This window comes from Oratosquilla oratoria, chromosome 23, assembly GCF_046742065.1.
Source record: "Oratosquilla oratoria isolate Oo_2021 chromosome 23, ASM4674206v1, whole genome shotgun sequence".
Classification (NCBI taxonomy): Eukaryota; Metazoa; Arthropoda; class Malacostraca; order Stomatopoda; family Squillidae; genus Oratosquilla; species Oratosquilla oratoria.
This window is the reverse complement of record NC_134799.1, coordinates 3,092,341-3,111,607: the sequence shown is the minus strand read 5'-3', so window position 1 is coordinate 3,111,607 and position 19,267 is coordinate 3,092,341. Positions and strand designations below refer to the sequence as shown.

General features: G+C 41.3%; 1 protein-coding gene across 1 annotated transcript in view; it reads left to right on the top strand.

Moving 5' to 3' along the window:
• bwa (alkaline ceramidase) overlaps positions 1–17,978 on the top strand; it is an 80,581-nt gene extending 62,603 nt beyond the window's left edge. Inside the window, exon 3 of the mRNA XM_076206508.1 lies at positions 9,588–17,978. Within this exon, the coding sequence (XP_076062623.1) occupies positions 9,618–10,421 (804 nt within the window). The 5' untranslated portion in view covers positions 9,588–9,617 and the 3' untranslated portion in view covers positions 10,422–17,978. The remainder of the gene's footprint in view (positions 1–9,587) is intronic.
• The last annotated feature ends 1,289 nt before the right edge of the window (positions 17,979–19,267 follow it).

Sequence of the window (19,267 nt, the reverse complement as noted above, 5' to 3'; positions counted from 1 at the left end):
ATACATAAACCCATACGCCAGATCAAGGTAACTCCTTTACTACGACTTTTCGCCGTGCGCCGTACACGACACGAAGTCGTGCTTTCAAATAACCATGAGTGTCTAGGGACGCTTTCACAAGTGGTCGTAGTCGTGACGTGTGAAAGAGTTCATAGACGCACGACGTCGTGTCGTGGATAGCACACGGCGAAATGACGGTAAGTATGAAACGAGCTATAGGCAAATGGAAATGTCTTGGGGGGGGGCAAAATCCGGGCATAATTGCTAAATAAATAAATAAATAAATATTAAAATTTAAAAAAAAATAATAATAGTAGTAATAATAATAATAACAATAATGTCGATGAAGTATATCAATTCCGGGCAACGAGTGTTCATAATCATCTATGTTCTTCATAACATCCATTTATCAGTCAGCCGAGTAGTTACGCAGTCTGATAATATCGAGACGGAAGCGAAGTTTCTTTGGTGCTTTGAAATTATCTCAAGACTATTCACACACACACACACACACACACACACACACACACACACACACACACACACACACACACACACACACACACACGATTCGGTGACGCGGAATTTCAGTATCGCTGCGCTTCGAGTCGTTACTCCAACTCGCGTGGGCGGGGAGTTGGGTGTGTGTGTGCGTGTAAGGTCACAGCATTACCTATAGATCGGTCATACGAGCTCTAAGCTCTCTTCCGGGAGGGAAATAGCTGCCGATCACTAGTCCAGTACGTGATCCAAAGACCAAGGTGAATACACACACACACACTCACACATATTCGTCATCTAGTATTGTAACGTTATACTGTATCGCTGCGTCGTAAACTGTACCTCTGTATGATATGGTGTGAAATATAATTGCCAATTTTGGAAATGTGACAGTTGGGAGGGAAATATCAGTGACGAGAGGAAGCACCATGACACCAGGGTATTATATCATACTCGTATTATACGAAAATATAGATGCATTCAATGACAGTAGATAGGATAAACATGTACGGTTTCAATAATTATGAACTCTGAGCCAGTATTGTGGACGGGTTAGTTTGATGTGCCACGATAGTTGATCTGATAACGAGATTGTCCACAAAGACAAGAGTGCGGGTAAAGAACATCACGTCAAATTGGGAACCATTATCTCCCCCTCAGTTTCACTGTGCGTGTGAAGATTTGACCTACGACACACTTCTGCCTGGTGGAACCTGGCAACTCCTCGGTTGCCAAATGTTGAATTTTGTGACAGGTTTTCCACACTTCCAAAGTCAGTGATTGGCCGATTCAAATCATGTTGTGACCAATGAGGATGCCAGGAGGCCAATGCTATGCAACCTTTGCCCTGCGTGCTCGGGCAAGTGATGGGTACTCTTTGGAGATCAAGACATCATGTAAGAAAACAAATACTGATAAATAAAGAAATAAAGAAAAAATAAGACATATATAAATAAAAATATAGAAAAAATAGAAATACAAATGAATAAATAAATAAATAAATAAACCAATCAATTAATAAACAAATAGAAATTTTAAGTAATTAAATAAATTTACAAATAAATCAATAAGATAAGAAAAATGAAAATAAATTATAGATAAAGAGAGGATTTTAATCAGATATGGACTACCTCGAACCTCAGCAAACGTGGGGTTAAAACACCGGGCTATTTTTCCTTCAACCTCCAACTAATCGACGGTACCACAGACTTCCAAAACTTTTTCCGCCGTAAAATCACTATGACAAATTATTTTGTCTTCTCAGCAATTTATGTAGAATATAATTTGATATCCTGGAGGAAAACTATTTTCCTCCAGCATATCAAATACCTTCCCGATAGCTGTGGGTTGGAAATTTGATCCAACTGTCGGAGGAAAAATAGCTTAGTGTGATAACCCCGTGAGGTGTTGCCGTCTCAGTCTTCGTGTCGTCGTTGTTTGAAATTCGCGTGCAGAAAGTCGTCATACACTTCCCCCAATCTGCATAAGAACCGGGTCCATAATTTCAGGCTTCCCCCCCCTCCCCCCTTTTCCTTCCTTCCTTCTCTTTCTTTAATGTTTCGTTTCAGTATTATCAAATTTCGAACAATCCTTCCCCCTTGAAGAGACAGCGAAGAACGTGAATTCATAAGGGATTCATCATCGATCAAAGAGAATTTTCTTTTGCAAATTGTAATTTGGGTCTGTATGGTCGATACGACTATTGACGAACCTTATAGCTTACATGGTTACTAAGTCAATGCCAATCGTTAACCATTCTATTAGTAAACCAGATCTTGCCCATTTCTTTCTTAAATCTAAATTTTTCCAATTCAAATCCATTACTGCGAGTCCTGTCCTGTTGTCTTATCATGATGGCCTTGTCTCCACCACCCTCGTTAAAGTCCTTGATACATTTGAATACCTCTATTAGATCACCCCGCACTCTACGTCTTTTCAGAGAGTGTAAGTTAAGGTGCCTAAGCTTGTCTTTGTAGGGTAAATTTCTAAGCCAATGACAAGGTCGGATATATCTGGAAAATTTTGAGTCGTGATCCTAATTTCATTTCATAAATGTGGTCATCAACCGTTACAGCTAGAAAAGCCATTTTTAACGTTTAATAAAAGTTTTGTGCTGTCCGAGCCGCATTACAAAAAAATTAGTTCAGATGAAGAAAGACATTTCTACAAATCACAATAATTGATGGTTACAGATCTTCCCGAGGCTGAATTATATATATATATATATATATATATATATATATATATATATATATATATATATATATATATATATATATATATATCACAAATGACACCGTCGGAAGAAAGAGTTGAATAAGCGAAGCTATATATTTCTATTGCTAACTGCAATCTTCTTCAATAGTACAAAGTAAATATATAGATTTGCTTACTCAGCTCTCTCTTCCGTGGTGTCAACTGTGATTGATTTACAAATGTGTTAGCCTACTACATTTGTTCACCAGTGATATATATATATATATATATATATATATATATATATATTTTTTTTTTTTTTTTTTTTTTTTTTTTTTTTTTTTCCAGGTAACCACAAAGGAAATCAGAAATAAACAGAAATCCCCAAGCACTTTTGTGTTAGTCACATCTTCAGGGGAATAAGATGTGAATTACACGAAAGCGCTTGGGAATTGTTGTTTCTTTCCGATTTCCTTTGTGGTTATCTGCAAAATTTTTGGATCAAGTGTGTTTTAGTGATCATTCTGCATATATATATATATATATATGTGTGTGTGTGTGTGTGTGTGTGTGTGTGTGTGTGTGCGTGTGTGTGTGTGTGTGTGTGTGTGTGTGTGTGTGTGTGTGTGTGTGTGTGTGACGGTGATGTCGATCAAATAACTCTGTCGTCTCCGGATTCGAACCGAGACTCGATGGCTTCGTGATTTCACGAGTCTCGGTTCGTATCCGGGTACGACCGTCGGGATTATTTGATATACATATATATATTTCATGATGGAATAAGTATTTTGTAAGAAGTTTCTGGAACCACATAGGTTGTCGAACACGGAGCTAAGTTCTCCAATTCCTGATCACATTTCGTGAACGCATAAGCTCTTATAGTTGTAGTGGTTTGAGTAATGACGGGATATATCGCTGGGCCATTTCCACGGTCAAACTCGGTTTGTCAAACAAGTGTTTGAAGTGATGTTTGACCGTGTGATTGGGGTATTCGTTTGGCAAACATGTTTGTCAAACGTGTTTGACAGCCATTCACACGGTCAAACATGACTTCAAACATGTGTTTGACAAACCGGGTTTGACAAACCATTTCCCCGTGTAAATGGTTTTCTAACTCAGCGTCACATTTAATTTCTAAATCTCTTGAATTCAACTGGACCACATTTGTCTTCTACCTCAATCTAAGAATTGCAAATGCCGTGACAAATTACAGCCGCACCCAGCCTTTTACTCCAGCAATTCCCCAGGCAGAGTCCCGATTCATCATTTTAATATCTTCACATTATATTCTATCACCTCTCTCTCTCTCTCTCTCTCTCTCTCTCTCTCTCTCTCTCTCTCTCTCTCTCTCTCTCTCTCTCTCTCTCTCTCTCTCTCTCTCTCTTTCTCTCTCTCTCTCTCTTCTACCCTCTTTAAATCTCTCTTTTACCAACTCCATAACGCCATCTTCTCGGCGCCATTTTGTTCCCGTGGATAGAAAAGCCAGACAGTGATATCGGTGAGTTGGTTGGGAAATAGTAGGTTTCGAAAAATACTTTTTCTGCTGTTATTTTTATCACCAGATTTCGACCTGCATGCATGCTCCGATGGCTGCTATATGATTTTTGTTCTCTTTAGATATCTTCCTAGTTAAAACGAATAAACCATGGTGCTATCTATATAGTCCATCGACTCTAACTTGAGCCCTTTGGCTTGGACCAAGGACCCCCCACCCCCCATTGTTTACAGACCTAGCGATGGCCTACACATGGTGATCTGTGTCACTGTTAGTGTGTACGTTATCTATTTATGGAATATATATATATATATATATATATATATATATATACATATATATATATATATATATATATATATATATATATATATTGCTATGAAAGTAAGACAGATGAGTGGAAATGGTGGTAGAGAAACGCGAGTCGGAGCGAGAACACTATATTCCTGATGTTTCGACCACAAGTCTTCTTCAGAAGACTTGTAGTCGAAACGTCAGGAATATAACGTTCTTGCTCCAACCCGCGTTTCTCTACCCCCTTTTCCATATATATATATATATATATATATATATATATATATATATATATATATATACATATACACACATATATATATATATACACATATATATATATACACACATACACATACACATATATATATATATATATATATACATATATATATATACACACACACATATATATATACATATATATATATACATATGTATATATACACATATATATACATATATATATATATACACACATATATTTATACATATATATATGTATATATATACACATATATATATGTATATATATGTATATATATGTATATATATGTATATATATATATATATATATATATATATATTTATATATTCATAATATGACTGCATGGTATTAGGGATGACTTGGGATTTAAAGGTCAGATATCAACAGATATACCATTCACTAAAAATCATCGAAAAAGTACTTTTTAAAAGCATACAAATAAAGTTTTTACCTATTACAGAAGAATTTATTCAGAAAATTCACTTTTAATTGCGCCTCGCATACCACTTTTCCGAAGTCTAGATATTCAGAATAACAATATTGTTTGTTTGGCAACTGTGACGTCACGAACGCGGAATTCCCCGAACCTTTCCCGAAGCGCACGGGCGGAATGTTTCGAATAGCAGACGACGCAATGAAATGAAGACAAAACTGTTTTTTGCCAAATTTGATAAGATGTAGATGGTGGAATTATATAGAATACTGTCAGTATGTTTTTTTTATGTAAATTAAACTGTAAATACAAAAAGTTATGGAAGTCTTGATATCTGACCTTTATAGGTCAGATATCAAGACTTCCATAACTTTTTGTATTTACAGTTTAATGTACATAAAAAAACATACTGACAGTATTCTATATAATTCCACCATCTATATCTTATCAAATTTGGCAAAAAACAGTTTTGTCTTCATTTCATTGCGTCGTCTGCTATTCGAAACATTCCGCCCGTGCGCTTCGGGAAAGGTTCGGGGAATTCCGCGTTCGTGACGTCACAGTTGCCAAACAAACAATATTGTTATTCTGAATATCTAGACTTCGGAAAAGTGGTATGCGAGGCGCAATTAAAAGTGAATTTTCTGAATAAATTCTTCTGTAATAGGTAAAAACTTTATTTGTATGCTTTTAAAAAGTACTTTTTCGAGCAATACGATGATTTTTAGCGAATGGTATATCTGTTGATATCTGACCTTTAATGGAAAGACAACGAATCTGTAAACTTTCAATTTCATTGGTAATAAATGTGGCTTATGTGATGTTGCTAAGATACATGATATATATATATATATATATATATATATATATATATATATATATATATACATTATATATATACATATATAAAAAAAGAGAGAGAGGTAGTGAGCCCTCTGAGGAGTGATGGAGTGATGTAGCAGCAGCGCGGTCTCACCGAGCCACTCCTGAAGACTCAAATCAAAATCAATAGAGTATAGTATACCTTACTTTAAAACACGAAAACTAAGAAGAACATATGAAAAAATAAAGTGACTTTTACCAGTATTTCTCTGGGTACCAACTATCAGGAGCAAAGGCCAAATAGATCAAGACAATTGAGTAAATAGCCACTTTTACTGGGGTTCGAACCCTGAGCCGTATGCTCACGAGGCTTGGACTGTACTAACGTACCGTCGCGTATGCCTCAAGGAGGTATGAACATAAGATGATAAGAATGGAAGAGTCTGCAAGAGACCATAAGGCCTACATTAGACAGTTCCATGTCCCTTGCCATCTTTCATCCCTACCCATAAACTTATCCATAACCATTATCCATATTCCCTGAAAACAACAAATAGTTTCAGCGTTCACTACATGGTTACTAAGTCTATTCTATTCATTAACCACTCCGATGGTAAATCAGTTCTTACCTTTTTCCTTCTTAAGCCTAATTTTGTCCAATTTAGATCCATTAAGGGCTGGCTCGCCCTAATTAATGTACCTATACGTGACCCGGTAGCAATCTACACCGAGCCTTCTAAGCTTCTCGTGTACCTGACATTACGCAACGTAGCATTTCCCCCCAGAGGTAATCGCTGACAGCAATACATGAGATTAGCTTTAGCTAACAAGACATTTAATGGCTGAGAGGTCGATGAAATGGCTATAATTACGGATCCGTCATAGCATAGGCAAACTGTCCTTGTCCACAGCGAAGGCTCTTTTTTCTTTTCTTTGTTTTTGTCGCGCAGGCTCTGCACTCCGATACATCATCGATAACGGATCTCTCGATTTCTGGCGTTTAACTAACGTACCCTGACGTACCATGCACATCATGACGTACAATTAAAATGGTGCGTGTGACGTCCATGTTGAATCGTGACCGTAGACACGTCTAGTGGCATGGCACCCTGACTGTGACGTCATTGTGCATACCCACGCAAGAACCAGAGCAAGTTCAGACATGACGTCACACGGTCCGAAACGGCAGCCAAGAAGTTCGTTTCACGCGTATCGACTTTTCGTCGTGCGCCGTCCACGACACGACGTCGTGCTCTCAGATAACCTTGGGTGTCTATGGACGCTTTCACACGTCACGACCACGTCCACAGACACCCATGACTATTTGAAAACACGACGTCCTGTCGTAGACGGCGCACGGCGAAAAGCCGATACGTGCAAAAGGAGCCTAAGCAAGCTTTGGTTTCAACGGAGAAATGTGAACGTTCTCCTCCCAATAAACATTCCTTGATTTAGTTCTGTTTGGTGGGATATGTGAAAAAGAAACGGAGTTTGATTACATTCAATTAGGTATACAACAAAGATGTTTTGTGTAGAACATTGTAGCTTTGCTTATATCTTTTTACTCTGCGTTCCACCTTCACAACTGAGAAAGTCCCGCAAATGTGAGCGCATTAACTGTACCATTCTCGCCTTAGTGACCATTATCCCTAAATCGATAAAGAAAAAAAAAAAAAAGAAACCCCTCAACGAAATCAAAGGTTCTAAGCCGTGACTGGACCAGAAGTCAAAATCCGCTGAATTGAGGGGTGACAAGTTGAAACCGGTTTGGACTTGCCCTGACCCCCACTGGACTGGACGTTCACCTTTCCGGGTGCACCAGTGAGTGATGAGACCTCCCCCCTCCCCCCCACCACCCCCTCTCCACCACCATGACATCATTTTCTGCACGCAACGGAACGCCATCTATTACATGACCCGACGTGGGGGGGTGGTTTGCATGCAAGCATTCAATATGGCTATTACGGAGAGCAGAGTAACGCACGAAAAGGAGATACGAGAGGAAGAAGAGGAGGAGAAGAAGGAGCAGGAGAGGGAAGAGGAGGAATAGGAGATGGAGGGGGAGGAAGAAAAGGATAAAGAGAGGTTAAAAGGAAGAGGAGGAGAAAGACGAAGAGGGTGAAGAGGTAGAGGATGGTGAAGAAAAGAAAGAAGAGGAAGAGAAGGAGGTGAGGAAGAGAAAGACGAGGGGGATGAAGAGAAAAAAGAAGAAAAGAAAAGAAAAGGAAGAGTGGGAGGAGGACAAGGAGGAGGAAGACCAAACGTGGTGGTGGGAGGAGGGAAGAATGTATTAGACAAATTAGACACTGTAAAATAGAAAGAGGAAGATAAGGGCATGCAATAACGTACACAGGAGGAGGAGGAGGAGGAAGAAGAGGAGGAGGAGGAGGAGGAGGAAGAAGAGGAGGAGGAGGAGATGGAGGAAGAGGAGGGGGAGGAGGAGGTAAGAATAAACAAGGTAATCGTGGAGGCATGGGGAGGGTGGAAGAGGCAGCATACGAGGTATAGGAGGTAAGGGAGAAAGGGTGAGATTCCTCGAAAGACGTGTCCAGCCAAATATCGACCCACCAATTTTAGACTTTATGTAAGACGTAGAAAATATTTTTCTTTTCTTTTTTCTCTTCTTTTCTTTTCTCTTCTATTCTTTTCTTTTCGAATGAGAGAGGCGGACACGCGATCTGCTCCAAATCATAAAGCCGGAATAAAAAATCGTTTATTCATGATTTCAGATTTGAGCGCCTTCAAAATGAAGACGCAATTTATCTATTCTCTTCTGGCTAAGAACAGGCAATTCTAGTATGCTGAAGAAGTCTCGAGATTGTCCCTCAGATGAATAAAATCGTCTGGCGTCAGCCTGAATAACTACATAAAAGATACGTCCCTTTGCCTACGAGAATCATTTTGTCCGCGACTGTAACACTTTATCCAAAGATTCTTCACCAGTGATTTGACACCCTGTTTTACCAAGAATATAACTATTATGACAATTAATGTATGTGTATGTGTGTGTGTGTGTGTGCGTGTGTGTGTGTGTGTGTGTGTGTGTGTGTGTGTGTGTGTGTGTGTGTGTGTGTGTGTGTGTGTGTGTGTGTGTGTGTGTGTGTGTGTGTGTGTGTATGTGTGTGTGTGTGTATGTGTGTGTGTGTGCATTCACCTAGTTGCATCTACCTAGTTGTATCTTACGGTAAGGGGAGCTACGTGTGTCTAGTTTGCTCTTAAATTCGTGTATAGTTTTTGCACACACTAGTGTTTTATCCAGTTTGTTCCAGATATCCACCACTCTATGTATTTTTTTTATTCAGGTCTCTTCTATAACCATCCTTTTTGGGTTTTTTATCGTGTCCCCTTGTATTTCTCTTATCCCAACTTAGTAAATCCTCTCTATCAAGGACTTCTGTGCCTTTCATGATTCTCTAAATGTTCAGAAGGTCGCCTCTTTCTCTTCTGTTTGTGTGTGTGTGTGTGTGTGTGTGTGTGTGTGTGTGTGTGTGTGTGTGTGTGTGTGTGTGTGTGTGTGCTTACATGTGTATCATTTCCCATATTTTAATAGTTCTTCTCTCTCTCTCTCCCTTCGTCAGGAGCCGTCCTCCTGCGTGGAGGCCTCGACGATGCGGCGGACAACAACGATGGCCGACGTGTGGCTGCAGAGCGGGACGTCGCCCGTGGACTGGTGCGAGGTCAACTACAGCGTGACGCCCCACGTGGCCGAGTTCGTGAACACGGTCAGCAACGTCCTGTTCCTGGTGGTGCCCCTCGTCTACGCCCGGCTATGGGCCAACTACGCCAGGCGCATCACGCGGGGCATCCACCTCGTGTGGGTCTTCTTCGTTATCGTGGGCGCGTCCTCGGCCTACTTCCATGCCACCTTGTCCCTCCTCGGGCAGCTCCTGGATGAACTCTCTATCCTGTGGCTCCTGATGGTGGCCTACTCCCTCTTCACACCCATGCGCTACCGCGTCATGATCTTGGGCCGCCAGAACCGGGTCTTCCCACTCCTGGTGGGGTTGTCGGCGGTGGCTGTGACGGCGTTGGCCTTCAAGGAGCCCAAGGTGAATGCCTACCTCCTTTTCCTCTTCGGCAGCCCGGGGATCTACATGCTCTTCTGCGAGGTCTCCCGCACCAAGATCCGCCTGGTCAAGCGGCTGGGCTGGAACACTCTCATCATCTTCTTCGCTGCCGTCGCCGTGTGGGTGAGCGACCGCTTCATGTGTCACTTGTGGCGTCGCCTCAACCTGGCCGTCCTACATGGCCTCTGGCACATCTTCATCTTCATCAGCGCCTACAACATGCAGGCCCTCTTCTGCTACTTCCGCGCCTTCCAGGACATGCCCGAGACGCAGCCCCAACTCCAGTGCTGGCCAAGGAAGATTGGGTTTCCTTACGTTAGGTGCAAACCCTTCCCGGCCGACTAGGAGACTTGGCCCCTCTCGCCCGGGCACGACTTCTTCGGCGTCGAAGACCTCCTGGATCGGGAGGAGAGGTCTTCGGCCTCGTTCTCTTCTGTGCTCAAAGTCTCCGCTGCTGTTGCTGCCGGAGACCGCGTCTTCGTAGAAGAGGAGTGGAGAGAACCCATCTCCCTTACTGGTTATTTGGCCAAAGTCGACGACGGGAATTTATCACCCAGGAATCGATCTTTACACCAAGAAACGCGCATTGTTGCTTATCCGCCCTTGTGTATACAACATATCCGTGTATAACTTTATAACTCTTGTGATGATCCGCCGAGGTCCAGACGTGGATTTTGCCTCGTTTCGGAAAGATAATTTTGTTGATATTACGAGCTGTAGTCTGGGTCCTTCGTCGGCTGCCCTAAGGTCGCTCAGAGGTGACTTCGAGGGGAAAGGGGAAAGGGACGTATACAACAAGAACGTTGTAATGCATTTCTAAAACATCATAACCCATAGCAATTTTTTCCTATGGCAATATGTATATATATATATATATATATATATATATATATATGTATATATATATATATATATATATATATATATATATATATATATATATATATATATATATATATATATATATATGTCCCGAAAACAAACTCCCACAACGTACTTTGTTTTAAAGATAAGGATCTAGAAGCACCTGGGGTGACCAGAGGGCAGCCAGCAAACCACATTTATGGCATTCGACGCGATGACGTCATTCTAGTGATGACGTCATTCTAGTGATGACGTCACTCTAAGTGATGACATCATTCTAATGATGACGTCACTCCAGGTGATGACGTTGCACGAAGGACCCCAGAGAGACCTCGTGATGACGCAAAGGTCCCCCTCGGGCGTCGCCAAGTCCTTCTCGTAGCGAAGTCAGCCTCGAAATTTCGAGAGATGCTGGTGGAGTGGCAAGAAGAGTACATATCGTGATAGTGAATATATGCAACTACATTTCGCTTCTTACGTCAGTCCTTCCTCGTACAGTAAACGCAACAGTAGATAGCCAGTTTATGTGAAGATAATCTTGGATGCAATACATATACATAAGTGTGTGCATATATGTATATATATATATATATATATATATATATATATATATATATATATATATATATTGTGGCATCATGACAGGTGTATGAGTGGTAGAAATGGAAATTACACAATTGGAAAAGAGACTTTATTCCTGAAGAAGCTTCATAAGGCGAAACCGGTCAGGAATGAAGCCTCTTTTCCAATCGTGTAATTTCCATTCATATGTATATATATATATATATATATATATATATATATATATATATATATATATATATATATATATATATATATATATATATATATATGGAATATAAAGCGCAAACACACCATAGCCAAATCTAGCCAATGTACATAGATATCAGAACTCTTTCTATCTCTGTGCACGCTGTCGTTGACATCCTTCTCTGCGAAAGTCAATCTTCGCCTCGCTTCTTCCAGCGTCACCTTCTGAACGATGAAGACCTGGGGCAAGGGCTGAGCCTGCGTTGGTGACGACTGTCGACAACGACAACGACGACGACGATGACGATGACGACAACGACCAAGAGGCGACTCACACACATCAAGGCTGATGGGAGCAGCACCACAATAGGAGTCATGTGACATTATATCGAATATTTCTTGTTTATATATATGTATACGCATAAACATGTGTGTGTGTGTGTGTGTGTGTGTGTGTGTGTGTGTGTGTGTGTGTGTGTGTGTGTGTGTGTGTACGTGCACTGCATCAAAACATATGTCAGACAACAAGTGTTAATGCGTGTCTCGCCCATTCCCACCAGCCTCACATCTGCCCCAAACTAGTGAGAACTGAAGAAGGATTGTCATCGCCAGTCTGCCACACAATCGATCACAACTCTCGCTTCGCTGCATGAAGGATCCAATCGTCCGGAAGGATATATATTTTTTTTTTTCACCAAAGTAGACTCGACAGAACGAAACAAGCGTCCTGGATTCACAAACAATCAAATATTTTTTCGTGTCTGTGATAATATGAAGTTTCTCTCTACTTTTTTTGTTATTGTTGTTGTTGTCGTTGTTGCACATGGATGGTGGAATAGCCGGGAACATGAGACGACTTGATACGGTTGTGATTTATTGTTGTGATGACTGTGATCGATTTGATCGTTCCTATGGGCTCTGTCATCTTTTTTGTTCTGCAAGTTACAATCTACATGATTTATAGTAGATTGTCACTTTTAAGTCAAGAACAATTTTTCACGTGTTATGATGCTTTTATTGTTATTATTATTATCATTATTATTATTTTATGTTAGTTGTACTGCGCTGTCGAAACGGGAATTAATATTAGACCAATGTATTCTTACGACTGGCCTTTGTACAAATGTCGATACTAAAGTATATGTTTTTTAAGTTCTTTTTAATGTTGAAAGTGTCAATTTCATTTAATTTGTGATATGATCAAAGTGTATACAGTCTATGAACGGAGAATTGTTAAAAAAAAAAAAAAAAAAAACTCAAATGCTTCGGAGGATGAAATGCCAAATGCGTCTCCCCTTCGCCGCGACGACGACGACGACGATGACGACGCCTAGACTCCATTCTGCCCATTACCAGACAATTCTGTTCAGCTGAGAGAGTGCCAAATATGGAACAAAATATAGTTTCAGGACCTCATTCACCTCCCCAGGTCTGCCTCTCAGCTGAATAACATCGTCTGATAATTAGCCAGAATGGAATTTACACAAGTCGTCGATCGGACGTCGAGTCGCTCTAAGCCCAAGATGTGCATTATCTACTGTCCACAAGATGCTTCTGAAGGATCAATGCCCGTTCAAATACCCAACTATACCTTACCCTTTCCGGTCTGGAGCTTCCCCTTGACTGAATAAACTCGTTCGGCATCACCCAGAGCAAAATCCCTTTAATGAATAAAACCCTGCATCATATGCTGTACAGCAAAAATGTAAACATAAGTTTACCGCCCTTATTTTGAAAATATTCTAAGTGGTGGGTCCTTGGAGGCTCCCACGCGGGACGTGGGCGCCCCAAACTCCACCTGGGACGAAGAAGAAGACATCATGGGCATGTATACTCACAGGCTCTAAGACTCCTCATGACAAACGGGTTATCAGTGACGATGGTGTTAGGAGAGACGACAACCCCCCCCCTCCCCCCCACGCACTCTTCTGTAGGTTTCGGTTCCTAAAGGCTCAGGACAATCTTAAGAGACCTGACAAAGGATCAAGAATGTAGCTCTCGGTTGTTCAATAGAGAAGAGGCCGTGGAGGGTTCTTGAGGCACAAAGAACTCCCGGGTCTGCGTTTGTGCAGGACTAAAGTTTGTCAAGGAACGGGATACTTGAACTCGTTCGTCGAGGGTCATGAGATTGCTTGAAGATGCTTCCAGACTGCGATAGCAAAGCACGCTGCCACGCGTTTCTGTGTGGCTGTTATCGTCTATAAGAAGAAACGCCACTTTATCAAGAAACAATTGGGTAAGAACAATCTCTCAAAATATCATCACTGGATAGCTTCTTCAAGTGACCTCATTCCTCTTGGTTGTTAGTCAGTTAATAAGTCAATCAATTAGTCATACAGGGGTCTGGTCAACGACCATCTAGGTTAACTTGAGGACGTATCATTAGTGATCACTACACACTCTACAATCGAACGCACGTACACCGTAACTTAATGTTAAAGCATTCTAGATTAGGAGAACAAATTAACTAGATTTAACTCAGTGCTGTGACGCCCTATGGGTATTTTGTCCTGGCAGCCAATGAACGAGAGGAAGATTCAAGATAGGAGTCTCTAGTGATCAAAACACGTTCTATCCTGAGTCTATCCACCCCATTAGTGATAATCAGTGGAAAATCAACATGGGGTATCACTGAATCGAAGAGACTGACAAGTTGCAACGAGAGACAGGCTGTAAAACCGACAGAGATGTATGATTCGGGTTTCTTAGGTTCGACTGGTTGGTGTGGAGGTTAAAGGACGAATTGCAAAGTTTTTTTTTTATGAGGAGGAAGCAAAACTGAATCCTAGCGGCATCAGCAAAGGACTCCAGGTAGGATCAGTTCAGATGGACGGGTGGCAAAAGACCTGGGGAAAGATTCATGCTCAGGGTACTACCAAAAGCACTTGTGAAAGATTCCAGAGATGCCCCCATGTAACCCAGACCTGTGGTTCTCAACCTAAAGACCGTGGACCCCAAGTGGGACCGCAAACAACCAAAAGTTAGTGGTAGTTAGTGGGTGCCAGGCGATTCCATTCAGTGTAGAAGTGGTCTCCAGGAGGCTAAAGAAGAACAGCAATCCATAAACATGGGACACATGAGAAAACAAGTTGAGAAACCGTGATCTGAAGGGTCCCAAATAGCCACACACAACTCGCTATGCCTTCCTTGCATGCTCAGTATCTGATTTGCTGATCTGGCCGTCAGAATTTTAAAGTCGGTAAATACCAGACGCTCTCATACACGATGTTGACCTTTCTGGAATGTTTTCTGGTGAGGAAGGCGAGAGAAAAGACGTCGCCCCTACTCGATCTCACCTTTAGCCGATGATGTTAAAAGAAGATGCATTAGGTTTGGCATTGTCACGTGAAAGGGTGGTATACTAAAGCTTAGGTTTTGAGTGGAAGGAGAGATCGAGTGTGAAAGAATTTAGGATGTTCTCTTTGAAGTTAGAAAGCTGCGTCGTGGAAAGCTCTCAGGTCAATTAAGCGACTCTGGTCAAACGAAAAATGCCGAAGGTGGGACTGTGTTTCAGGAGCAGATTAGATCATTCTATGGATAGAGATGACAAGTGATAAGAGACATGGAATTGCCTAGTGTAGGCCTTATGGGGTCTCTTGCAGTCTCCCAAATGTTGATGTTCTTGTGTTCTTAGAAGAGACGATATGAACTACATAGATATCAAGAGTTAAGAAAAGAAGAGGAAGCCACTGCCGGTCTCCAGACCATGAAAACATCCGTTCTGTGGAGTCCTCAAGTTAGACCACACAACTCGAATGAATGTCAGAATTAAGAGCTGATGTATTTTGTTAAAGAAGAAAATGGCAATTTGAAAAACCTAAAGGGCAAAGGAAAGGTCGCGGGTAAGGACAAGTGCCTTGGGTAGGGAAGAAGACTCCAGGTCTTGGGGAAAGGAGGATTGTAGGGTGTAGGGAGCAACAAGCCTTGTGCAGCGGGATTTGTTAAAGTCACCCCTACACTTGTCGCAACATTCATATCATTATATATTCATTAATATATATATATATATGTGTGTGTGTGTGTGTGTGTGTGTGTGTGTGTGTGTGTGTGTGTGTGTGTGTGTGTGTGTGTGTGTGTGTGTGTGTGTGTGTGTGTGTGTGTGTGTGTGTGTGTTGGGTGAAATCCTTTGGTAATAGATAACATTACATATATGATTATTATGGATTATTTACAAAAACAGAATATGCATGATACATGCCATTTGTTAAAAAGGAATACTATTTACATAAGAGATTTATATAGATATATATGTTGCGATAATTGAAGGGGTGCCTTTAACAAATACTGCCGCGCAAGGCTTTCACTCGCTACGAGGATGACTGACTTTTAAAGTGCCTAGAATAGAGGAAGATTTAAGAGGGCTGGGTTGCTCAGCACCTGGATGTTTGGCAGACATAAGGAAGAGAAATCCTAGGTTTAAGGCCAACGATAAGAATATGTAACTTAGCGGGTGGTTATAAGATAAACTAAGCTTAGCACAAGTGTTTTTATCAGGAAGGAACTCCTAAAGCAATCCGAAGCGTCGTAATAAAAGACCTTGAGACCAAAGTAGCGAAACGGACGGGACGCGTGCATTTTGTGAACCGACGGACAGTTACCTCGATATTGAAGATACAAGACTAAAGCCAAAGGATGTTCGACACTGTTGACAGGTGAAGGAAGAAGAACAAGAGACTGTCTCGTCCGTCTGTGGCGAGGAGCATTGCGACAGGCCGATCGCATCCATGATCAGGATGTACAAAGGACTAGTTCTATGGTGAAGAAAATCCACTGTGTATTGGGGATATAAAGTTCATGTATACACTGTATCACAGCGTTTCTAATTCAAACACCCCTCAAAAAAATAACGAATGATATAGGCTAAATGCAATCAATTTGCTTAGATGCAACAGTAATGTCTGAGTCATATTCTAAATTTGTTTATATTCTATACCGTGCCACATAAAGAAGACATTTATGAGGTGTACTTGGCTTTTCGCTGGTAAACAATTTTTGTCTAAGCCTTCCAACGCGATTATTTAATTTACCACTGTTGTGGGAAACTAATGTTATAACACATTTGTAAATATTCACTTAAAACCCACTATCGGAGAAATAATATCAGAAGCATAGGAGATCCGAATATTTCGACTACTATCTGTGGTCCTCTTCAGCAGAATGAAGAGGACTACAGATAGTAGTCGAAATATACGGATCTCCTGTACTTCTGATATTATTTCTCCGATAGTGGGTTTTAAGTGAATAATTATCACTATTGTGATTAATGGCTGAACTCGGGACAAAACGAGATTTCGAGCCGCCTAACCTCGATGCAACCTCTCAGCTGTATTGAATAGTCTACTGTTGATTACAGCAACAACCTGTAAATTATGTCGGTGTTGAAAGAGGCTTTAGAAGATGATATCTCCCACTGAAACGCTGAGTACACTTCTCGGATTTGCATCCTGTTGTTTGGTGGATTTTCTTCGCCAGTTCGACCCACTAGCTACCCCCCGTGTAAGGGGGGAAAAGCCTTTGGTATATGTATGTATGTAGTTCGACCCACCCCAGACAGACTCGACACATCAGCTGCAGATTATTTTGACAAATAGAGGTCTTCAATATAACATTTCTCGATTTATTTTTACATTATTCTCAATGCTACCTAAATCGGTGTCTCTGACATTGATTTGTTTCGTTATTTTACATTTATATAGATTTTATTTCTACGTCTAGTTGATTACACAAGGAAAATGAACCTAACCAAAACCTCTTTTAGTCGAACAAGTTCTCAGTAGTTGAAGGAAATGTGCCTAGTTTGATATGGACTTTAGGTGGTTGGGACCAAGGCTACCTACTGTTTGTTCTCATTATTTTTCTACGAAGAAATAAAGCGAAAACATGACATTTCTCGAAGTTGTGTTATGAAGCAAATAGTCCATACTATCAGTAAGTTCCTTTCTTGATGCGTTTGAGCAAATGCGAAGTCTGAGAACGAGTGAATGTATGTATTTCTTTTTCTTTTATTTCTGAACAAATCATTCCTTCTTTTCGGCCACAAATCACGTGATCATCTCCCACGCTGAGCTCACCGTGGTTCTGTGCCTCGGCCGAGTCATTCATTCTGTTTCTTCGCCACACAATTATCGGGAATTTGGTCGATTGATCAAACTAATGATGTGCGCATGCGTCAATCTGTGGCTCCTAAATACAGTAATATCTTTGCGTGCTCTGCAACTTCAAAACGAGCTAAGTGTAGCATTTAAGAAAATAAAATCATCTATTTCACATGACTGTGTTTTAGTGTGTCCTTTTTCGTTTTCCTTCCTGCTCTAAAATCCATAACTATTCTAGATTCTTCACCGGATATTCTATGATCAACGTCACAGTCATCCGCAAAGAGAAAACAACTGACGTCATCTTTCTCTAGATTTTAGAAACGCCATGTCTTCTAATCCCCGGTAACGGTTCTAGAACCAATGAACAGAGGCCTTTCTTAAGCAAGGGTTTTCCGAGGTCGTGGTAGGAATCGTTATGACATGTGAACCTCTCCTGGCGACTCCACCGGAGGACAACTGCACCCCTTCTGTAGGACAGTTGATACCACCGAAGGAAAACTGTTCCTCTCTGGAGGACAACTGCCCCCCCTCTGGAGGACAATCGTCCCACACTGGAGGACAACTGTCCCTCTCTGGAGGACAACTACTCCCCTCTGGAGGACAACTGCCCCCTCCCCTCTGGAGGACAACTGCCCCCTCTCCTCTGGAGGACAACTGCCCCCTCCCCTCTGGAGGAGAACTACCCCTTCTCCTCTAGAGGACAAATGTCCCTCTCTGGAGGACAACTTCCCCCCTCTCCTCTGGAGGACAACTGCCCCCTCTCCTCCTCTAGAGGACAACTAACCCCCCCGGAAGACGACTACCCCATCACCTAAGGACAAATGCCCTCCACCGGAGGACAAATCCCACCCCCCACATAGCCTTACTCTTCCTGTAGGAGGTCTTTCTCTAATCTAAATAACATTGCCTGTTATCAGCATTGCAACAAGTAGGTTAAAGAAATCCACTGAGTGAAAATATGTTCACGACAAACTATATCATTCGTAAGATCTCAACTAAAGTTATTAGCGTCTGAGCCTTGTACAGGGAGTTTAATAATCAAGATCTTATCTTAACATATATAAAAAATAAGAATTCAGAAATCTCTCATTTCCTAAGATAAGCAAACTATGGCGTTTTGTCAGTAGAGCGGTGAAAGTTATTTCCTCCCTCCCCCCGTTCATTGCTTGTTTTTAGTCTTTCTAAAGACGAGAAGATGAAAAAAAGAGAGAGAGGTTTTGTTTGTTCCTCATTTTGTAGACAATGAATAAGGGCAGAAGTCCGAGCCCCCTGCGAAGCAAGGACTAGCGCAGCCGGTGGCCCGTTCATTGCTTGTTTTTAGTCTTTCTAAAGACGAGAAGATGAAAAAAAGAGAGAAAGGTTTTGTTTGTTCCTCATTTTGTAGACACTGAATAAGGGCAGAGGGCCGAGCCCCCTGCGAAGCAAGGACTAACGCAGCCGGTGGCTCGTTGTCTAAAA